This window comes from Drosophila mauritiana, chromosome X (genome assembly GCF_004382145.1).
Source record: "Drosophila mauritiana strain mau12 chromosome X, ASM438214v1, whole genome shotgun sequence".
Lineage (NCBI taxonomy): Eukaryota > Metazoa > Arthropoda > Insecta > Diptera > Drosophilidae > Drosophila > Drosophila mauritiana.
Window position 1 is genome coordinate 375,214 of NC_046672.1, and position 24,981 is coordinate 400,194.

A 24,981-nucleotide genomic window follows, 5' to 3' on the forward strand; every position below is an offset into this window, starting at 1 on the left:
ATTTTGTATATGCTAGCCAAATATTTATCTGGCATTACGTTATTTGTTGATGCCATTTTCACAAAATGATGTCAAGAGTAATGAATGCAGTAAATAAATATGTACCCAATCTGCTTATATGTTCGTTAGCTTTTTATGTAGACTATAAATACGTAGGGAATTGACTAAGAACACGTTAGAGTAACTGCAGCAACATGTCGAGCCGGGTGCCTATTTTTGTTTTGGTTATCATATTGACTATACTCTTATCCGACATAAGAAGTGAACAGCAAAGCGGCGAAACTCATTTGGAGAACGCCAATCAACAGCTTCAATTTATTTTGGATACCATAAGTCAACACGAGCGTCAGAGAGCACAAGAAATTATTGATAACTCGAAATTGGATAACAGAAAACAGCGACCAAATAGCAAGAGATTAAGATGGAATCGAAAAACGACTACCCCAAATCGCAAGGATCTTGGAAAATTGGAACATAGAGCATTTGTTACCTCCTCCTCGTTATCTCAACAACAAACCAATTCGGATTACATTAATGTAAATAATTATTTGCCCACCCCTGCTCCTTGGTGGTTTAACTAACCGTTGACTTTACTTATATTTAGTTTGTATTCTTTGTAGTTCTTATTCGTTGAGAACTAAGCAATACTACCATTTTTTTTTTTGATTATTCCATACATGCTAGCTTATTGTACACGTTATTTTATTATTAAGTGAAAAGGTTTTCAACCAAATACAGCACTTATATCGGTACACAATCCATTATTTTCGGAGCTTTTATTGTGGTTTCCAAGACATTTACCATAGGTCTAAAAGCTTTTAGATCAAACTTTTACAAACGGATTAGCCAAACTTCTGTATAATTCTATCGGATAAACGATTCGGGCCCCCTTTGATTCTTGTTCATTACAACGAACCGGTACCGATCGAAACTTGGAAAACGATTTGCAATTTTAACCTTTGTTTGAGGCGAAATTTGCTTGCTTATAATCGATTCAATTCGATTAATATTAATCGATTAATATTAATCGATCGATATTAATTAATGGGATATTAAGGATAGTGTAGCCCCTTACCTATTCTCCATTGCAGTAACTGAGTTACGGGTGACTCGACGACAGCATTCCCTCTGGTTTTTATTAAAAATGTTATTTAAATTTAATTATATTGAAATATTACAATTTTGAAATATGTATTGATTTATTTTTTTTTTGGACTGCAAACATTGAGAATCTTGGGTTCTAGTTCTTTTTCTTATTAATTATAAATCCGCCTCGCAAGTGCATCACTGCGTGATGCCCGTTTTTCAAAGGTAAGGAAGCAGAGCGTGCCCAAATCACAAGGTCAGTCGTTAGTCATTAAGCTTTGCTAAAAACACCCAGCAGTTGTCCAAACACAAATAAAAAAGAACACTATAGTCAAGTTGCTCGACTAGCACATGCCTCTTACACAGCTAAACTGACTGCGACGGTGATAGTGGGAAAGCCGTTGTTTCCGAGATCTATTGCTCACTTTCGTATTCCATTACTCATCTTAAATTGCTAGGTATGCAACTCCAACGGCAGCCGAAGTGGATAGATCGGATTTGATACTACTTCGGATCAAGAATACATAAAATGTATAGTGCCAAAAACAGTTCTTAACGCATGTTACGTACTTCAAATCTAGACAACCCTTTAACTGTACGAGTGACAGGTAGTATAATTATCTGGATTAAGACGGTTCAGCTTCAGTTGTCAATTATTTTAAGATATCGATTTTACCTTTTTTTTTTAGTTTTTTGTTCATAACATAGCTCGGGTTTCAGCATAGTCCTTCACGGAAAATGATATAGTCGATTTTCTAGAGTATCAGACACCTGCTATTCAAATCTGGTATACCCTTTTACGTTACCAGTAACGGGTATAAGTAATCACTAAATTTAATACATTAATTAAACGATCGATAATTGTGGGTTTATACCATTCCCTCGATTCTTAGCCCTGGACGAGTTTCTGGACATTTTTTTGATTAAGTTTCTAAGTAATTCATTTGAATGGATAAATAACCGTAGTTTCGTGTTTCAAACTTTATACGCCGGACCACGTCAGCTTCAACTGCAGGAAGTCTCATTGTAGTCTTCCCAGAAGAGTTTCAAAATGGGTAATAATGCCATTAACCAGGAGGAAGCCAACAACAGTCGGTTTGCTGTTGCGATTTAAATAGTTTTTAATTGATAACTAATTGCAGCGAGACGAGTGCCAAAACTAGACAGTGGTCGACATGGCTGTGACGTTTTCAATGCTGCAACATGGTAAAATTGCAACTATTTAGCCAGTTAATTGACAGCAAACCGACAGCGATATTAGCAGCAGCAACAACAGCTTTTCACCAGGAAATCAATAATATGGTAGTTTGGCCAAAACAAAATAGAAAAATAAAGCCGGCGTAAAACGCATTTCTCTATTTCAGAAGTAGTTAAAAATGGCACAACTTCTAAAACAAAACAAATATGGCCCAGTTTTAATTTTTTTTCTAATTTTGCTAAATGACAAACATTGATATTTGGGAAATACCCAGCAAAACACCTGAGACTTTTGCTGCCTTTTTGTAATTTTGACTATAAAAGGGGGATTTAGATAAATTTCTCCATCTAGAAGTTCAAAGACAATTCAACAATGAAGGTGTTTTATCAAATTATTCCGGCACTGGTGCTTATCTTTGCCATACTAAGTTCTTTAACTTACGCAAATCCATTAAACGACAATAATTTGGACGAGTCCGTCCAAAGCGGAAATTCCGAATCGGATGAGTCCGGACCCAATGACATTCAACAGGATTATCTTAATGTGGCCAACTACGTCACTGCTTCTCCGCCTTGGTGGTGGAACTAGGAACGGATTCATCCTTTTTTGTACGTTTTGTTAAATTATAGTTCGACATTGTTTTATTAATAATAATATTATTATTTAATATTGTTTTTTAATATATGGCGATATGTTAATAATAATATAAAATATAAAAATAATAATCCAATTTAAGATATGTATTTTTTTATTAAAGGTTTGGATTGATAACTAAATTGAGAGTTGTTTTAACTAAATAAATAGGTAAATCAATGCTTCTACCGTTGTTGTATGAAAATTGCGAAACTGGATGCATTAAACCCGTAAGTGCTACATGTATCATATAGATTTTCATATTTTTTCCACTGCTAATGGAAATGTTTGCCTTGAAGAGATCGGTCGACTATTAAATGATTATCGCCCGATTACCACATTGAGTGGTTTAAAATAGCCATAAAATATGCAACTGACGATGGCTTAAGATAAATACGTCGCAGAGTCACTCATAAATTTCGAACGCAGCCCGCTGATTTACCTACCCCTCGAAGCGAGTCATAGTATATGTACGAGTATATCCACTAAGCTTTTTCGAGCACTGATTTCTTCGCTTGCACGAGACAAGTGCACCACCGCAATTGCAGGCAAATTATGTCTGAGGTAATGATTCCGTTTCGTGCAAGATTACACAGAAATCAAATTACGACAACCTTTATTCAGTAAGCAAACAAAGCCTTTGTTGGCATCTAATTATTCCATTTATGGTTGCTATTTCGGGAGCTAAAATCTGTTTTGGTTTAGTACATCTAGCAAGTTTCTTGGCGACATTTTATATTTACAAATAAAGTTTCAGAATTCAATGGGGACAGTGGAAATTGTCTATTTTATTTATATAAATGAACTTATTTTGTATGTGGCTTAACTTAACGTAATCACTTTACGATTACTAAGGAGGAGCACTTGCCTAATAGTTTTAGCGCAGTGCATGTCATGAGGACATGTGCAATTGTGTGTAAGCAGGAAGTAATCGCGGCCTTCCGAATCTGGCCATGCCAAATAATCCCAGCTCGAAAGGAGGGGACCCGGCGGTCAGGGCCATGGACATTGAACTTGAAAAAAAAAAACACAAAAATAAATAACACAAAACGGAAAATGCTGTGTGCCGCTAATGTGAGAGAAGTTGAGCAACGGGTTTTTCGTTTTGCAGTGAAGATGGATTTCCACACAAGTGTGTGTGTGTGTGTGTGTGTGTGTGTGTGGGGGGGGGGGGGGGGGGGGGGTGAAAGATAATGTCCAGGCTGCCATAAGTGGGAAATAAGGAAAATAAAACATGAAACACGGGTCGGGCAATGTCATGCGGTATTCGGCTTTGCTTTCCGCCCAAGTTGAAGTGATCCTGTGTGTAAATAATGTCGAATGTTGCCGGTCGGTTGCATAAGCGTTAGTCAATTATGCCAAAGAGATCCGATGCGTATTTTTTTTTTTTTTTTTTTTTGGTAGTCTGATTTGTGGCAACTTTTTTTGGCCACTTAGCGCGCTCCACTTGATAATGTTGTTTTGTTTTGTGCTGGGGCAGAAAACTTGTTTCAATTATTGGGAAAAGCGCGTATAAATCATTGCCGCAAACGCTGAAAAGCGAAAAAGAAAAACAGTAACCAAACAGACAAACACAGCATCCCCCCACACAATTAAGCCCAAAACTGAAAAACAAGTCAATTCGAAATAAATTATAGGTTCAACGGCTGCAGCGATCGCATCATTAATTGCGTTTTTAGTAGATACACTATTTCATTATGCAACACACACAATTAATTAATAAAACTGTACTGGTTATTTCAAGTGTGTCTTTTTATAAGCCTGCCGATCGCAATAAATTCGAGCAGCGTTAGCGGTAATTATGTGCAACATATTTTTCGATTGCCACACCGTGTTTTTTTTTATTTTTCTGTGGGTGAGCAAAGATTTAGAATGCGGGCAAGGGATCAAGTTGAACAACTTCTGAGTAACTTCAAATTTTTTTTTAAGAATTCTAAGAAAAAAAAGCATTGTATAAATAATATAAAATTCAAAAAGTACACAAATTCAATAACAGTGTAATTTAATGGTTACATTATTATCTTGGAAATTGTTTTTAGACATCCGAACAAATAATATTACATTTAAACGGAAATCTTTAATTGGTATTATAATATTTTGAAAGGTTTTCCTTATTTAAAGTGTAGATTATGTGATTGAGGATTAATGCAAACCACTTTATCTGCGGAGGTCGTAAAATGTATTTTTACCTATTTGCATGTTTATTATGCGTGTGGCTGGTTGTATTACTTTACTTAACTTTTGCAATTTTTTCTTTAGCAAGCAGGTGCATTTGGGCCAAGAGAGATATGCGATCGCTTTCGGTTCGAATTTTTTACATTTACTTGCGGCGATGGTCATTAGAGCATTACCCACTTAGGGCGCCCCAACATCCAGTTGATTTTCGGGGACCACACAGATAGTGGAATTACCTAAAAGCGCGTTCGTCCCTTTGGAAATCTTATGTAACACTTCATTTTATTTATGTATATGTATGCTCAAAATCACCTGCCAATAACTAGCGGAAACCAAATATTTGACCCTCAGTAAATTGTGAATCATCGGTGCCGCCCAATCGAAATCCAATCCTAAGCAATTGAAACGAGCACAAGTTCCAATTTAATAGTGTACAAGAAACACCTGCTTTAAATACTCTACATATTAAACGTTATAATTACTATTTATTTGGTATTTTTGGATTTTTGCCTGCATGTATTTCATATAATATTGATGATTTTTTTAATGAATTCAACTCAAAAATCATATTAAACAGAGCAGTTTTTGCAGGCACCGATAAAGATGAACACTGTTTACAGAACAGAACTGTCAGAACTGTGCTTTCAGATTTTCCGAAATTTTGAGAGCAATGCATTCTATGCAATTTACTTGTTTAAAATCAGAGCGTCAAATGAACTCACTAAATTTAAATAAATAGTAGTCACAACTTTAAAATAGGTCCTAATATTTAAGGGTACCGAAAGGTATTGTAAGTGATTTCGGCACAAATCAGCGCAGTTTTAAATGTCGACGAAGGCCAAAAATCATACCAAACCCAGCGAAAGGTGTTGCCTGACTCATTAAATTGGGAGATTCGAGTGTATTTATTAAACATGCGTGAAAATCAATCATGGAAGACAAAGCGCAAAGTTGGCCGATCTATGGGAACAGCATAAGCCACCTGATTACCCGAACACTGAACCACCCGAATCACTAAAACCACCGAAGTTGGCGCGCGCCTTCGTTTTCATTTTCATTGGCCTGTCTTCGTCTTTGGAGAAAAAAACTTCATATAAAACGCGGCCGACATATTATGGCCACCAGTCGTTACCGCGCCACGGTCCACAGAAGAGGATTAAAAAAATATCACACAGCCGAAGGCTAGAGAAGAAACCTCCTATAGCTGAACTTATATAAACAAATACATTTTTTTTATTGCCAACAAACACACTTTGGCTTAAGTGTTAAGAGTGATTGTCAGCTAAGAGCTAAGTGCAATGTTCCAGGACAAAGGGTGGATCCTTGTGACCCTGATCACCTTGGTGACGCCGTCGTGGGCTGCTTACAAACTCCAGGAGCGATATAGTTGGAACCAACTGGACTTTGCTTTCCCGAATACCCGATTAAAGGACCAAGCTCTGGCTAGTGGAGATTATATTCCTCAAAATGCTCTACCTGTTGGAGTCGAGCACTTTGGCAATCGGTTATTCGTCACTGTTCCCCGCTGGCGGGATGGTAAGTGGAAGTTAAATATCAAGTCCTTTGGGAGATCGTACATGTGGCATTATTACTTGGGGCATCATTACCACTAACAAATCTGTTTGTGGAGTTGCTAGTGGTTGACAGTTTTTATATATCTTGTAAAAACACCAAATTCATTTCGTTTAGGAATTCAAATAAGAGCTTGCTATTTATTTTAGAATTCGGATAAAAATAAGAACAAACGATTTTTGTCTTTCTATTCTTCTTAGAAAATAATATTATTTAACTTTGAACAAGTACAGACAAATGTATTTTTTCTCCATTTTGGCAGAGGAATAAATATGACAATATATTTTGAGAGCCCCCCTTGTAAAGGTTTTAGCGTGGCGACCTCTCATAAATCCGGTTGGTACCTGCGCGTTATTTTAACATTTTAAACGATTAAACGTTGTAAAATCGAAGCCAATAGCGTGGCATTGGCTTTATACTGTATTAAATTGTATTGTATTACCATCCGAATTGTGAAGCCTTCTTCAGGGTCGCTACATAGAAATGGAAATCCAATCACAAACAATACTCTTATGGCATTAGCTATTAACCAATGATTAGCTTTCAGTTCAACAAATGTGAGAGTGGCGAAATGTTTAAATACGACGGCATTGTTCTGTGACTCACGTTTTATTAAACACACAAATGATTTTGCTTCAAATAATTACACAATAATTACAGCAAATTTTTTATTAAATAGTTTAAACACAAAACTAGAACATTTTACAAAGCAATGAAACCTAAATAAAACTATTGCTAAGATTATATGATCCGCATAGGAATACTTCAGTACGTCTATGAATGCTTTCGATGATTGATTAGTTATTGTGCAGGGCTTATAATTGGTATTTACACAGAAAAACATGGCTGTATCGATTCAAAATGCGATGCTAAAAAATCTTGTACATATGTTCTTAAGTAGACCGAAGCACCCAAACTTGTCTAAAAGTAAAAACACGCTCTTCAAGGATATCTATATGATACTTCTAATGTAATGGCATAGTATTATAAAGTATATCAAAATATTCTGGCCCAGCCTTGAGGTCTCTTTTTAAAAAGATATCTGACTGACTGACTACCTCCAGTCAATGAAATAATAGCCCAGAAGGCCGAATCGGCAAAAAATAAACCCCAAGTTACCGCAAACAAAACATAGTGAAAGTTGTGGCAAAGTGGAACATTTAAAGGCATGCTTCAATGGCCATCGAAGCAAATCAATTAGTCAAAGCAAATCGGTGGTGGCAACAACAGGCTAAAGAATACCTGAAAGTGACAGTTATGGGCTATGATTAATTATAGATATTATCATTGACCGCTCAATTGGGAAACTATTCTATGAAGATTTGAGTAACTAAATTTACATAAGAAAATCCGATGGTTATGGCGACAACAGCTATGGTACATGATTACTGTTTAAAATCAAGTCTGAAATATCAAAATCAAAATTGGATTTCGACCGGGAGTTGTATCCGATGCTGAAACTAAAACACAGAATTGCCAACATTTATTGGTCGGATATCGACTCAGCTCACGTATTTCATACAAATTCATTAGGCCACCAGCCATTGAATAATTTACCGCAGTCAATTGGGCTACTCGATAGTTGATCAATTTTGCTTTTGTCAACGAGTGAACGCATAAGCTATTACAACGATATTTACGACCCATTCCAAGTTGAAAGTTCATCTTAACTACAATAAGATCACAAAAACGCCTACTAAGATTTTACAGAAGATTAGTCGGAAAATCGGTGAAAGCCAAATTTTCTGGTCGTGGCAATGTCACTCGCCTACTATAAAAACATTAAAAGTTCCTAGAAACAATAAGTGTCTTTAAATTCAATTAACGAAGAAATAAAGAAGGAAAAGAACTGGAGCGGAAATCGGTCGAAATACTGCCGATGGCCACATATACATTTAACAGCGATATATGGTATACATATTGATAATGATGTCAGAAAAATTGCTTCAGACGGCTAATGACATCGCCAATTGCACGCAACTTGCAATAGTGCCAATTATGACTGAAGTACATATAGCCGGAGATCTTTAAACATAAAAAAGATGTACAAGCAGAAAAAAGAGCCATTAGCACGGCAGTTACCATTGCTTATGATTCCTTTTGCCCAAAATAATGACAAATAATTATATAAATAATTAAAAGCCAAACTTAAGCGATTCTATTTTACATCTTTACATCTGCATGCATTTACATTTTATCCAGAAAACATTCAAACAGACAGCGATATTGCAAAAACTTGCAACATAGCTTAATATAATAATCCAAATAAAGAAATTAGGCAGAAATTCCAGTTAATTAAATATTCAAAACAAAATTTCGTTCGTGCTTCAAGTTTGGCGCTGCTAATGCTCCCATTTTATTTTTTAGGGATTCCGGCCACTCTGACCTATATAAACATGGACCGCAGTTTGACGGGTTCACCGGAGCTAATTCCGTATCCAGATTGGCGCTCAAATACAGCTGGAGATTGCGCCAACAGTATTACCACCGCCTATCGCATTAAAGTGGATGAGTGTGGTCGGTTGTGGGTTTTGGACACTGGAACCGTGGGCATCGGCAATACCACCACTAATCCGTGCCCCTATGCGGTAAATGTCTTTGACTTGACCACGGATACGCGAATTCGGAGATACGAGCTTCCTGGCGTGGACACAAATCCAAATACTTTCATAGCTAACATTGCCGTGGATATAGGCAAAAATTGCGATGATGCATATGCTTATTTTGCCGATGAATTAGGATACGGCTTGATTGCTTACTCCTGGGAACTGAACAAGTCCTGGAGATTCTCGGCTCATTCGTATTTTTTCCCCGATCCATTGAGGGGCGATTTCAACGTCGCTGGTATTAACTTCCAATGGGGCGAGGAGGGTATATTTGGTATGTCTCTTTCTCCCATTCGATCGGATGGTTATCGTACCCTGTACTTCAGTCCGTTAGCAAGTCATCGACAATTTGCCGTATCCACGAGGATTTTGAGGGATGAAACCAGGACGGAAGATAGCTATCATGACTTTGTTGCCTTAGATGAACGAGGTCCAAACTCCCATACCACTTCACGTGTGATGAGCGATGATGGAATTGAGCTATTCAATTTAATAGATCAAAATGCAGTGGGTTGCTGGCACTCATCAATGCCGTACTCACCACAATTTCATGGCATTGTGGATCGCGATGACGTTGGCTTAGTTTTTCCGGCCGATGTGAAAATTGATGAGAACAAAAACGTTTGGGTTCTATCAGATAGGATGCCCGTTTTCTTGCTGTCTGACTTGGATTATTCAGATACCAATTTCCGAATTTACACGGCTCCTTTGGCCACTTTGATTGAGAATACTGTGTGTGATTTAAGGAATAACGCCTATGGGCCGCCAAATACCGTTTCAATACCAAAACAAGCCGTTTTGCCAATGGGTCCACCGTTATATACGAAACAATATCGTCCTCTCTTGCCACAGAAACCTCAGACCAGCTGGGCTTCCTCGCCGCCTCCTCCAAGTCGCACTTATTTGCCCGCCAATTCAGGCAATGTAGTCTCCAGTATTAGTGTCTCTACAAATTCTGTGGGTCCTGCAGGAGTGGAGGTGCCAAAGGCCTATATTTTCAACCAGCACAACGGCATAAATTACGAGACAAGTGGTCCCCATCTATTTCCCACCCATCAACCCGCCCAACCGGGTGTGCAGGATGGTGGGTTAAAAACTTATGTGAATGCCCGCCAATCTGGGTGGTGGCATCATCAGCATCAAGGTTAACATAATCCTATACACGGTACTTGGGTATATTCTCACACACTCGATTGATGTAAAGAATATTTAAAGACAACAACATAGGGCAACAGCGGTTAAAAAACCACACGACGTATGAGCAAGTGGCAAATCAATACTTTATCTAGGTATGTTAAGCAAAAAATAATAATAAATCAACTTTTTTTGAAGGTTAAGAGTTTACGCAATTTTTTGAGCGGAAAAAGGGAAAAAAATGTAAGTATGCAAAAACTTTAAATATATTTGTACATTTTCTGGACTATTACTACCAGGCCAGAAAGTAGGATGATAGAGCTGTTCAAAAGATCTGTCATATGAGTGTCCTTTGCATCTTCTAGATCAAAGGATTTGCAGGTTCCTCATTTAAAAAACGGAGATTCCCGGTACATATGTACACCTGCTACTATCTCTACTTTCTTCTTTTGGGGTTGTCAGAGCTCTGGTTACAGTTTTTCAGTGTCAATCAGTGTTTTTTTAGAATTTTCCTAATTTTCTTACCTATATTGCCTACTTTTTTGCGAGGGGCTTCTATTGGCCAGTATATATTATGTGTTGCATACTCTTGGTCACAGCAAAAAAAAAAATGCATCGAATGGTAAAAAAATGCTTCCTTTTTTACGCACAGCGGTAGACGCAGCATTTAATTTTTACATTTCGGAAATGTTCTTAAAACAGAGCTCAGTAAATTTATACGCAATATTAGTTAGTGTATTTTAACTTTCGCCTTTCAACTTTGGTTTTTTCGAGTAGTATAAGTCATAATGTATTTTATAATAATTGATTTCGCCTTTTACAAATCTGATTGCTCAGAAATCCGATGAGTATTGCAACATTATGATTACTTGTACATTATAGATATATGCAAATTATATAACTCGACTATAGCGTTCTCTCTCATTTATGCTACGTGGAAATAATAACTCATATTGAATAGTAGTAAATGTACTTGAGAAAATATTTTATAAAGTATAAATTTAATATTTTATGACATTTGACATGTCATAATTGTCAATTTGACAATTGTTTTTGGGTGCATATTAGTTTGAAGAATGAAACATTATCCTTGAAAATATTAGTTTTAAATTGCAGCATCTACAATACATAATGTTAGCCAAAATGTTGAGCTTTTTTTCGGTGCATCGGCAATTATTTATGGTACACTACCAGGCGACCGGACGGTTTGTTTATATTCCCAGTCTCGGGGCAGGGCATTTTGTCAAACTGTCGAAAAACAAACATAGGAACAAAGAGCAGGCAGCATTTATTTACTTTGTGATTACGGACGGACAGTCCAAAAAAGCCTTCTGTGCGAAGCACTTAACGCCAAAAGTGAACAAAACAACACTTGCTCTATTAACACGCCACACTGTCTGAAGGCAGTCGGCTTAACGAGAAACAAGAATATCCTACGTGTGGCTAATTTGCGGTTAGGCCCCTTGATTTACAAAGCCCAAAAATAAAGCCAAACCGCAGCAGTTCATTCAAATTTTTTGTGGCCAAAACAAATATTAAGATAAGAGTCAGTGGGGACTATAATTTGAGTTATTCAAATGCAATAAATCCGCGGAACCAAACGAGCTGCTAATTTTACGTTAGACGCCCTTTAATTTCACGCTGCCATTTGTGGCTTCCGTTTCGTATAAGTTTGGGTCGATGATTTTTTGAATTTGCATTTTCAATTTGAATATAAAAAACCGCCGCCTCAGGTTTGCATCTTTTAAAGTGATCCGCAATCTCATTCCTAGTCAGTCAAGATGGGTAAGATAGAGTAAAGTAAAGAACAGCAGTGACTAAAAAATTTAGTAACCTAATTTTATGCCATCGTAGTTAAGTTTTTCGCGATTTCCCTTTCACGGGTTTAACTTAAAATGTATTTCGCGGAACTCGACGTTTTTTCTTGATCATATATATTTCTGTGGCAAATGCTATTTTTTAAGAGCATTTCATGTAATAAATGAGACTAATAGGAAGAGAGATCTTGTTTGGTAGCAGGGAAAGTTCAACTTAATCGCTCAATTTGAGATCGCTTGGTCCCTTGAGATTCGACTGTAATCGAAATTTTTGCTTTTGATCGGAACAAGACTTAAGACGGGGCAAACAAAAAGACTTTGTTGGTGGTAGGATCGTAAAAAGAACTCAGAACAGAACCATAAAGAAAATTCGGATAAGGATTGTGAGTCTGTAGTCGTACAAAAAAAGATAATTGTGTCTGCAGGTACCAAAAAAGGCAGATATAGTTGGCAGCTGTATAAAACTAATGCACTTGCATTCCAATCTAATCGTGTGCCAAATGTCAAACGAGTTTCATTCATCCGGCAATACCCCTTCCTCTAGATCTTCCTTTTCCTTTTTTTTTTAGTAAAATGCGAGTCAGTTCATTCATGGAGAACCGTGACGATAAGCCCGCCTCTTTATTTTCGATATGACAAACACGCGTGAATAGCGTCAAACGATTTTAGGGCTCTTATCGTCATGGTTTAATTAAAAGGTTATTCTTGTAGGCACGATAACATTGCGGCCGAAAGGATGCAATTGAGTTGTCTGTATTGGGGTAATTATTCAGTGCCTTATCTTAAAGACTTTCTGACCTTCCCATCCAAACGAAAAACCGAAAGTCGACCGCAAAGATCTGAAAAGAGGGATTTGATTTCACGAACACTCACACTCAACCACAAATATTTATTCACATGGCCAGGTGAGAATTGACAAATTTCCATTTCGTCAATTCGAACAGTAAAGCTAAAACTATAACGCAACTCCTTAAATAAAAAAACGAAGAAAAAACGAGTGGCCAAGGCCACTCAAAACCGCTTTCAATTAAATTGGAGCACACTTTTGCTTGTGGTCGGGCGCAAGCTCATCATCACGATCATTGTCGTCATAATCATTATAAGCTGATGCCTCAGGAGTGAAAACGTTGTTGCCCCTGGCGGTGTACCCAAACGTCCCCAGCTCAGCCTGCTTATGACCCCAGAAACAGAAGAGGTAATAACGACGTGTATGATGATCTACCCTGTCGATGATCTAAAATGGTAAAAATCGTAAGCGCTACCGATATTATTACTAATATAAGACTTCGTATACATCATTCTCAAAGAACGTAATATTAAAAAAGCATGTGTTAAAAATTCCTTGTTATCCTTGTTATAAATTCATAATAAATTCTCCGAGAACTAAATGTAAAAATGTATATACAAAGTATTTATTAAATATCCTTGTTCATAAACCGTACGAGCCTTTGAAAGTGTATACAAATCAAAAATAAAAACGCAAGAAATGAAAAGGAATGAAAAACTGGTAGTTGTTAGCTACTTTTACCCAACCGTTGACAGTGGCCAATATGAAGAATACCATGAGGAGCGCAGCAGGGAGAGTGGCTTTTATTAATATGGAAACTGTTGATGGAAAGGCATGGCAGCTTTATAGGACGCGTTATGATCGCGAGCCACTACATCGTGATGGCTCTAGATTATGAAGCGGTCAAACCTCGATCGATCTCATTTGATAACAAACAATAATAGCGGAGGAGCAAATGAAGCAATTTAGTGAGTGTAGAGTAGAACACTTCACGATTGGGAATTGATGACTTCCATTACTGGCGGATAGAAGTGAAAGCGACATTTTAGGTCCTTACACTCGTGGAACAAATGAGGTACATTTGAAATGTCTATTCTTCGGTAACTCTTCGTTGGTTTCACTTGTCGCTTTTATATGCACTTGAATAAATGCAAAAATTCTAGAATGAAGACCTGTAATTTAAACGAGATTAATCAGTATTCTTGCTCTTCAGGTGTCTTAAATTAAATAAGCATTTAATATTCAATTACTGTTACTATGGTCTGGGACTTTTTATCGGAAGGTGCCTCATCATTATTATTATATTATTCATCCTGTAGAATGCAACCATCGACATTCTTGTGTATGCGTAAATCTGGAAAGGGTTTCCGATTTGACGTGCATGCGGCTGTAAGACTTTATATGGACTTTCAGTTAGGGGAAGCTTGCGTGCACCGCTAAAATAAATGGGAAACAACAAAATGAGGGAGATATTCGCCGTTACTGGAGGTTGCTTGTGAGCTTTTTGCCCTCTTTGCCCTTTCTGCAACATTTTGTTAACAATTAGCGCCCATTGGAAGAAGACTCTATCCCAAAAACTCAGAGCCACTTGCCTTTAAAGGTGGTGTGTCCCATTGAGAGCTCCGTATTCCACTTCTCTGAGGTGGAACTTTGCCGGTGGTCCTCCCATATATAGCACATACATATATGTATATACTCGTATATACTATATACTTACGCGTACTTGCCCATATCCATATCAATCATGCCGTCGTTGCCGTATGCTAATGATGGCAATTAATCAATGAGAATCAGTTAAGACCTGCAGCACACGAGGCACACGCAATCGGCCCATTCCCGCAAGAGAAAATATATATAACCCAACAGAGTTGAAAAAATGAAATGAAAACGATATAGTTCAGTGTGTCGACTACCATATACCCGTTACTCTGATACGGGAATGCAAGGCAGATATACAAGTAGAAAAGCGACTGTTTCTAGGATTTATTGCTCGCTAAGTAGCAAGTAGTCGGATAAATGTTTTGAAACCAATTTGCACAGCGCAGTCATCACAAGAATCAAAATGTCTAATCTTCACTTTCAAGTTCTAGTTTATTTTTAATTTATTTTTATTTTATTTTGACCAGTCACGATGTGCATAAAAATTCATCACATTAAAAAACCCTATACTTAACATTTAAATTTCTAAATTTACAGTTCCATTAGCAAATGGCATTGTATGAAGAAATTGTGCAAATTAGTTTGGGATATAAACAAATAACATTGATCTTAAAAAATAATCATGAACATATTTTCTGTGTGCTAAGTGATATTATTGTTCGCGAGACCTAGACGTTCAAACACAAAGGCAGACGGATGGACATTGCTAAATGGACACGCTTTCCTCTACCTATTACATCCTCTCAACGAATCTAGTATACACTATACTATAATGTGTACACAAAATACCATCAAAAATGATCAAGGTCTGCACTCTAACGATGTGCTGAAGTAGCTGCGCCGCAAAAAAAAAGCCTTAATGTGGAAATACAATTGTAATTGCTTGCAGTTAATTGACCCACATACGATTTCTAGGTAGGTAAAAGATTTCATGAGATCAGGTGGAAATATTGTAATAGTTACCCACATTAAATTTGCAGACATGCGTTAACGCCTCCCTAGTTTTCTCTAACCAATACTTCTAGATAATCCAATTTTGTGTTCGCAGCGTGCGACCACTTAAAATGGAACATGAACTCTAACCCTAATTGTCCACGCCCACTTCTAAAAACTAAAACTAAACCATTCTGTAGATAGCAGTACGTAGTAGTCAAAACAAAGAGTTTAACTTTTATATGTATAAACCTGTTTTACGCATGCAAATAATATAAGTTACTGTGTCAGCGACAAAAGGCAACAGGTGAAATTGTCGCCCCAAGTCCATGCTTTTAAATCCCGATCTCTACATCTGTTTTTGTTGCAGCCAAGTCAATGTCAAGTGTTGCTTTGGCTGACTTACTACAAAAGTTAATTGCACTGCACGCACATGCCAAAAGGTAAAAAGAGTCGCGAGCCTCGGCGACAGGCTTCCAAAACCCTGTATATCCACATCACCAGACCTCAAGACCTCAACTTACGACTCTGGCTACGAGGCGCGTGTGTGCAATATCAGGTTTCCGCGTCGACTTGCATAGTGATTCCAGGATGTGCGAAAATAAGATTTAAATTAAGGGATCATCAATTTGCAACAGACTATTTGTATGCCTTCCTTTTAAGATAGTGATAGAAATGCGTAATACTAGTTAAGTCTTGTAAACAAAATACATTTTTATACTCGGGTCCATGTCATGTCAGCCACGTCCGTACGCACGTTAAGAACTTGGGAATTTTTTTGAATAATATATTATTGTCCGCTATGAGTTAAAATATTTAAATTTCGATTTTAAAAAAGTAAAAAATGGTTCAGAAAATGTGCACTCTAGTTGGATGCCGCATTGAAATTATTTGGATTTTTTGCCACAGTGCGGAGCAATTGCTACTGTAGTTGTCATTAGTTCTCCGCACTTGCTGTTGTAATTGTGACAGGAGCAACGAGCACGGATTGCTAAAGGGTCGATCTCCAGTCGAAGGTGCACTTGGTTTTCAGTACTCCCGTGGGGAAAGGGGGTTTTGGCATAACTGTCGGCTGGCGGGCTTTCTGCGATCGTGAGTGCCAGAAGCTGATGTCAGCGCGGCTACCGATAAGCAACCGCTTCCAGGTTTGACAGACGCGTTGATTGGTTTTGTTGGCTGGTGCGCAATATGCGAAACGCTCTTGATTCCATAAGACATGTAAATTACTAAGAGCTCTGCCGGAAAACACAAAAAGTGGTCAACCCTTTTTTATAATTTGTGGACCTGTTACTGTTAAATTAACAAAAGTAATATATATTCGTTTTAATAAATGCAATTTTTCGGAGAAAGCATTGTGCCGAAACACTTAAATAGCGTGACTAAGCTCATGCTCTAAATTCTGTCTTGTTAAACGTCTAAAGATTGTTAGAAAGAATAAAATATTAATAAATCCATAACTACAAATTGTCACATTAAAATGTGCTTTATTAACAATGGATCTAATGTATCGAAATATAAAATGAATTTCCTTTTTCTCAGTGTTTCGCTGCTCTCGATGTTCGAGGCCAAAACCGTGGACCATTCATAAATTTTAAGCCAACTCATAAATACGGCAGCAAAGGCTATCAAGGTGTTGGTCTTACAATATCTCGCCGTGATGATGCCAGAAACTTCTTCCTTTCTGATTTAATGCAACGCCAAAACAAATTGTTATATTGGAGCCGCTTGCCTCCAGCAATTAATCAAAGCTCTCGCACTACAATTAATCAAAAATCGCCATCTTTCTTCGTTGAATTTCAAAAGGAGCTTGGCTGTTGCTCCTGGCCATAAATATTATTGCCAGTGGCGATATAAGAAATCGACCAAATAGAATTGGCGGCGTTAAAACGCTCACCTTAGAAGTGGCATCGTTTCGTTGACATATTCGCGTTGCTCTCATAAATCAGATATTTATATGGAGTGGGAAGTTGGGGGACTCAAAACCAAAATCATCGGCGGCTTTCGTCCTTTCATCGTCCAGAGATCGGCGATCAAGCGGCAATTTGATGGCCATGAACAGCTGACAGTTGACTTTTGATTCATTCAGCAGCAAAATTTAATTCAATGACACCTAGGCGTAGGCTCTACAGTTCTAAACTCCCAATTTTGAAACATGAGTACATACTTTGTATTTGAAATGTTCATTTATCGGCTATAATCCCTGTACGATTAACATAAGTACGGAAATGTACGGAAGCTGTCCTGTAATCGAGGCCTTACTGTGTCGCAAGCATGCCGCTTTAAGAAGTGTGGAATAAATGAAACAACGTCAAGTAATCGGCAGACCGAGTCAATATTAATGACGACTTCATCTTTATTCGGTTGATACGCCATATATTCAGATCTCAGTTCTTCCCCTCTTAAGTTTATCCCGCCACGATTTTTCGGTTTGCTGTCGCAGGGTCTTAGTAGCATTTATTGTACTAGCTAGTCCCTATTAAGCAGAAAAGCAGACGACTTTTAATTCATTATCAATTCACTTGTGGCGCTAAGCGATATTCAAAGCAAAAAATAATAATAAAATTGCAAATTCATAAACCTGGTTGACACTGAACATCGTGTCTCAATGCTTCGCGGAAAATTGATATTGCATCAACACGGATTTTGCAAGGTCGACCGGATATGTTTGATTTTATTAGCCTCTGGACACCTGGTTGAAACCGTTTGTCCTGTGCTTAGATGCCCTGCGATGTCCTTTTCACATGTAATGCTATGCAATCCCCCGCGGCTACAGCAACGAAGTGTTAAACGAGGCTCAGTGTGAGTTAGTGCCAATACAAATCTATTTCGGCACGGTTTCCTAGCGTGCAACCAGAATTCTGACAATGGTTTTAAGAAATACTGGGGACCTCCTAAATGCTTTCGAAATGCTTTCGGCTGAGAGGAACAACAACTGATACGTTGGGCATAAAGGCCCCGGGGCATTAGAAGTGTTAATAGAAAAGTGCCTCCGGCTGATCAGGTTTCGTTGCAGGACCGAATGGATCGCCGCCTGAGGTGTTGACGTGGTGGCCTTGAAAATTCTTCCGACTTTGGATTCGAACGACAATGGGCCTAGTGTTTAAGACAATGTCCAAATGACCCAGGGATCGGAAGGTCATACGTAAATAAAATAAATTGAATTTAATTTAACTTAATAGATGAACATTTAGGTTTTTTAATAGTCTAATATAGCAGGCCTTGGTTATTAAAGAATATTTTTTTTATGAACACTAAAGCATCCCTTTAGTAGTGTATAAATTGTAAATGATCCTCATTTTTATAATTGTAATGACACTCTTTTTTGTTGTATTATTTTACTTATGTAGCTCAAATATTAGTTATACAAATTGGATGCCCACTTTGAATAGGAGATACAGTTTTATACTTCGGAGGTGTTTTTACTGGGGTCTGATGTCTGGACCTTGTTGCCTTTTTAAACCGGTTGGCAGCCGGCACGCGACAGGGCCAGGTTTTCGTTTGGGGACGACAGGCAGCTGGAAATGAGCAAAAACACTCAGAAACTCTTCCCACTCGACAACGGGAACACTCAGGTCACCAACAGCTGCGTTTTTCAGAGAGAACGAGAGATAATATTACTACCTCTCTATTAAAATCAGAGAAAACACTCAGCTCAAGAGACGATCCTTTAGTGGTGATGCTGTTGCACCTTTTCGAGGGGCAGGTAGGTAGTCACGCAGGTGGGATCCCTAGGCCCTGATACCTATAAATAGCCTGAACGGAACGGGGAAGGGCATCAGAACGGAGCCAGCGCTGAAGCAAGGACCATCGTCACACAATAACGTTATACCATCTCTAAAAATGGCTTTGGGCAGCGAAAATCACTCTGTTTTCAACGACGATGAGGAGTCATCTTCGGCCGTTAATGGACCCTCTGTTATCCGCAGAAATGCCCGGGAACGCAACCGCGTAAAGCAGGTCAACAATGGCTTCAGCCAACTACGACAACATATTCCTGCGGCCGTAATAGCCGATTTAAGCAATGGTCGCCGGGGAATTGGTCCCGGCGCCAATAAAAAACTGAGCAAAGTTAGCACACTGAAAATGGCAGTGGAGTACATACGGCGCTTGCAGAAAGTTCTTCATGAAAACGACCAGCAGAAGCAGTTGCATTTACAGCAGCAACATTTGCACTTTCAGCAGCAGCAACAGCATCAACACTTTTACGCCTGGCACCAAGAGTTGCAGTTGCAATCTCCCACTGGCAGCATAAGTTCCTGCAACAGCACCAGCTCCTATTGCAAGCCAGCAACATCGACGATTCCGGGAGCAACACCTCCTAACAATTTCCATACCAAGTTGGAAGCCAGTTTTGAAGACTACCGTAACAATTCCTGCAGTTCTGGTACTGAAGACGAGGACATCCTTGACTATATATCACTCTGGCAGGACGACCTGTAAACTTACCAGATATAAAATCTTCAGATATTGCTAGTCGCACCCAACCATCACACACATCGAACCATTGATTGGCCAACAAGTATTACCTCAGCCACAAAGTATTTATATTCCCTAGAACTACCTTTTTGCCTTATAAATTAGTATTTAAGGTTTTATATAGTTTCTAAGAATAGTTTCTAATGGAAGACAATTTACATTTAAGTTTTTTTTTATATAGCATACATGGAGGACATTAAACTGATATATATATAAAATTTTAAATGAGTTTTTATTATCAAAAAAATAAACGGTAATTAAAATGAAACAAATTTAGGTAAAAAAGGAGTAAGATTCAGAAAAGTTGTTAATGAAGAAATGCTTTAGGAATATGGTAATATGTTTTGATACAAACTTGATCCTGTCCTGTATACCACAGGAAAAGCTACCTTCTACCTGTTATATTGCTTTAAACGAACCTAGTTTACCCTTTATTCGGGATAAGCCGGAAAAAGTAGTCGAAACTGAAACCGTTAAGTATTTACAAGATCACCGACCACTGAAGATAAATTACAATAACATTTTGTAAGCACTTTTGATCGAAAAACGCCGATTTGCATAAATAAAGCTGGATTGAGTAGGGTGAAAAAGGCAAAATATTTACCTGCTGCATTTTTGCATATGGACCGGTCACGGTAATAAGACCCTGAGAATTCACAATTCCAAAGAGATCGATCGATCGATGAATGAACTAATTTTGAGTTATTCCTGCAATGCAGCCGAAACAAGCGAAAAAACAGCGGTCGGCAATTGTTCAGATCGCCCCCGACAACGTAAAAAAAAATTAAAATAAGATCTGCTCAGGCCTTCTGAACCGGAAGCCGCCGCGATGAAACTGCTGCAGATAAAACTTACGCAAGATACATATACTCTAAGAACAAAAGAAACACTAAACGACATTAATGGGACTTTTCTAGGAAGTTCTTCATCATATTAAATGACTACATCACACACTAATCTATTCATTAGCAACCATAAAACACTAATAGAATATGATCATTTGTATACCAAGTTTTTGTCTATACATCATAAACAATAAACTTTTAGATAAACCTTTTCTATACAGCTGAGTCGTGGAAGGTATACTTTTTAATGAACGTAAGCCCTTTTCGTGGCACATATGTCGAATTATTATTTCCGGCCTTTTCTTGTTTTTGCATTGCACATATATATACACTAAAAGGCTTGAAAGGCTGAATACCAAAAACGTAAGCTACACATAAGTGTCGCGGCTATCAGTTACCCGTTAATACATCCATTATAAACGTAATATTCCCTATTTATTTACTTATGCTACATATACATATATATTTTGTATACATCATTAAGGTAATATATATGACATATTTATATATATACTGGAAATTCACTTATTAACCACGCGCTTTGGGTCTTTGAACTTATAATTTTAACTTATTTTATGCATTATATACACGTAAGAGTCGAAAACGCATTCTTCTCCACAAATATTGCATACCCTTGAACTCTACGAGCCACGGGTATAACAAGGGAAAAGGCTGCAGGGGGCTCTCTTCCCTCCATTGGCGGTCTCAATGGGCGACATACGAACGACACAATGTCTTTGCGACAGCAAACGGTGCAAAATCGAACGCTTTTTGTGTGAAGTTAATAATACGTTTGACATGGCTTCGAAAGGGCGATCGATCGCAGAAATATATGCAGAAATATGTAGCAGATTGCTCCAGATCGTCCCGGGGTCTTTTTAAAAGACCCTTTGTGGTTTTGGCCACGTATATGGACCCTGAATTCAGCTTGAATGGGTATATAGTATATATACATACTGTAATATGCAACGTTACGAGACTTGAAAAAGAATTTATTATTATCGTCTTGAGAAAAAAAATAGTTTTTTAATGTATAGAATAGACCTCGTTCCACATTTACAACGGCTAACACGTTTTTTCACAAATATTTTTTGAGGCAGAACTCCCATTTATATGTTTCAAATATAGAGAAACCTGTAGTCGACACCCCCCACAATACTGGGTTTTCTTTATTTTGTATGTTCGATAAAAGGCACTCTTTACATGCTACGCTGGCCGAATAAATTTATGATTTATTAAGGATATTCTACTTACAACAAAAGCATGGTTTAAGACAGTCAGATTCTGACTGATGTCTCAAAAATAATTTCCAGGGAGCAACAAGTGAGTTATTTGTTTAACATGAACGCATTTTTTTGACTCGCAAATGCTGACAGGAATAATGTAATTTATGTTCGACCTTAAATTTTGCCAGATTTCTCTACACCAAAATAATAAAAAAAAATGTTATGAAGAGTTCTTCATTAAAGAGTGAAAGAATTATAATTATTTGCACAAAAAAATGGACTGAGTGGCATTATACCCAAGATAAAAAAGGCCGACAACAAGTTGTCATATAACTTCTTGCTAAGAACAAGTGCACAGCCGAATACGTGGCCGCTCCTCCATTTTCCACACAAAGGTGCACTTGCATTGTTACAGTTTTCCCGGTTTCCAGTTTCCCCTCCCAACTCAAAATGTTCATTTTCCCAACCTACGCAATTAAAAACGCCTTCAGAATTCGATTTTTAAAAAAGGATCCTGTTGCGTGCGTTCGAATTAAAGGATCAAACATCCAATTCTAAAGTTTTCATTAGTTAAGCTGATTATACTTGACAATGCAGCTGAAATGATAATAATGCATTGTGGTCCCTTTAAGTGCACCATTTAAAATAAAATCAAGAACGTTTTTCCTTTGTGCACCAGGCTATCAAAAAAAAAAAAAATCGGAAAATAAACCTATCACATTGGATTAATATTTTGTAGAGGAAAATTGTGGTGAAAGAATTTCTAAACTGTAAGAAAGCAAATTCAATATTTTATTTTTTATTTGCCCAAACTTTTAAGTTTATACTACAACATGCCTATTAGTATCCGGGTTTCGATTTTTTTTGGCTTTTTTCTGATCTGGACCGAGTCTAAGTCTTTTTAAGTCCGGAGGCTCCATAGGCATCAGAACATTTTTTAATGGAATTTACGACATTTAATTGGATGAAAACAGAGCTCAGCTCAGAACGTACATAACTACAGGCAGACGCAGAATTACAAGATCTGCGCGACTTCACGAAGTTGCGTGGTATTTGCCTGTTGAAAAAATGGGTTATATATTTAAATGCATTCGGATTGCACTCACTGCGTGACTGAGCTAATTGGTTGCGATAAAAACACACTGCCAAGTTATATTTGCTAGGTTTAAACTAGTTAAAACTCAGCAAATAATCATATTCGAACGTAATTAAAATGTAATAAGACGTTTTGAAATTGTATGCAAATTTTATTATGTAACGTGTATTTAATATAGTTTACTATAGTTTACTGACTATACTCTTTTCATCGTGCACAGAAAAAATATGGGCTTCACCGCCGGTGCTTGTATTTGTATTCACTTTTGATTTCATATTTATTTCATCAAATTGCCACTGCGCACGCGCACGCCCAAAGGCAGCGACGCAAAGGGAAGATAAGAGACCTTGGTTTGATTTGAAAATTACTCAAAAAATCAAAAAACCTGGGCATCACCCAAGTAAAATATAAAAAAGGTATATAAGCTGCAAAACAGCAAAAACTGGTTGCAGCTGATGCCAATTAAATGTGGTCCAGTCCACATCGTTGTTTCCCATATCCGTGGTCCCGCATCCTCGAACTCGTTGTCATTGCCGCCGCGGTTACTTCAAATGGGAGACGCGCGCGTCCAGCGCCAACATGGCAGTCTTTTTTAAATTTATGATGAAAAAAATGAACACTGTCGCTTTTTTGAACTTTTAATTATACACAGACAGGCGGGATATATTTTTCGGATGCTAAAAAGAATTTCGGAAGATACCATTCGGCTTAACCAGTAGCCAAATACACTTGCTGTACACTTTAATCCCCTCAATGGCAGACTTTATTTAATAAAAATATAGCCATTGAATAGGCATTAACTTCTTTGACTTTTGTTTTAAAAGTTTTCCCGCATTGATATCCAAAATTTTAGGCTGACTAAACAGTCCCCACTTTTACTTGCAGTGCAGAATAGAAACAATCGCCCTTATTCGAAATTCCAAGTTTTTAAAGCCATTTGGCGAGAAATTAATAAATTCGCAGCGCTGCCACAGGATATTTGCATAAGAAATTAAGGCAATGAAATGTTATGACTGCGTTCATGACAGCCGACTTGCATTACTCCGCTGAAAACTCTTTTTCACAGCACCAATATTGCGGCTACTTTGAAGCTCTTCCGCTGAACAGGAGATGCTGCCGCATTGCCAAAGCCAGTTGTTGGAATGTTGCCTCCAGCAGCGGTGAACCGTAGTTAAACTGTATTTCTAGTCTCCATTGTGTCACTGATATGCATATGATTTTCGGGAGGACAATTGTCCAAGACGCAGGACGCAGCGTGCGGCGTATGTCCAGAAAACAATTTGCACGAAAAACAAAGCAAACACATCCTTTTTTGCACGTGGCCCAAGAATAATGCCAGAAAACAAAATTACGTTGCCTTTGTGAACACAACAATAATAACGAACAGTAGTCAACGCAAATTGCATAAGGCTCTGACTGATAGAAGGGGACTGGCGTGAGCCGTTTGAGGCACTTCACAGGTTGCGCTCTACCGATGTGTGGTTCTCATTAACAGTGGTGAGGTCAGGACGATTGTCCGGGGTTTCTTTCTTCCAACAACATTCGGCACTTTCAAGTTAGACAGCGTATTCAAAGAAAGTTAGTGGGTAGCACACAACTATCCCTCGGTTTGAACTACAGCTCCACAACTGTCCTATCTATGTTTATCTCGAACGGGGACGTGGTCCGGTGTAAGCAATATTTCCAAAATCAAATGACGGGTCAGCAAAACCGTGCATATCCGCATTTCATGCCATGT

The 24,981-nt window shown here is 37.9% G+C and overlaps 4 protein-coding genes across 4 annotated transcripts; all 4 read left to right on the forward strand.

Annotated features, from left to right (window-relative positions):
* The first annotated feature begins 43 nt into the window (after positions 1–43).
* On the forward strand, positions 44–689 carry LOC117148001. The gene has a single exon (XM_033315158.1). It carries the CDS (start codon positions 195–197, stop codon positions 579–581), a length of 387 nt encoding a protein of 128 aa, XP_033171049.1. The 5' UTR covers positions 44–194; the 3' UTR covers positions 582–689.
* Positions 690–2,656: 1,967 nt separating this feature from the next.
* LOC117148480 lies at positions 2,657–2,913 on the forward strand. The gene has a single exon (XM_033315856.1). It carries the CDS (start codon positions 2,657–2,659, stop codon positions 2,870–2,872), a length of 216 nt encoding a protein of 71 aa, XP_033171747.1. The 3' UTR covers positions 2,873–2,913.
* A 3,314-nt stretch (positions 2,914–6,227) lies between these two features.
* Positions 6,228–10,607, forward strand: LOC117148380 (protein yellow). Its single transcript, XM_033315737.1, has 2 exons — positions 6,228–6,628; positions 9,032–10,607. The coding sequence occupies exons 1-2, from the start codon at positions 6,391–6,393 to the stop codon at positions 10,417–10,419; spliced, it is 1,626 nt and encodes a 541-aa protein (XP_033171628.1). The 5' UTR covers positions 6,228–6,390; the 3' UTR covers positions 10,420–10,607.
* An 8,753-nt stretch (positions 10,608–19,360) lies between these two features.
* LOC117148413 (achaete-scute complex protein T5) lies at positions 19,361–20,283 on the forward strand. The gene has a single exon (XM_033315783.1). It carries the CDS (start codon positions 19,441–19,443, stop codon positions 20,038–20,040), a length of 600 nt encoding a protein of 199 aa, XP_033171674.1. The 5' UTR covers positions 19,361–19,440; the 3' UTR covers positions 20,041–20,283.
* The last annotated feature ends 4,698 nt before the right edge of the window (positions 20,284–24,981 follow it).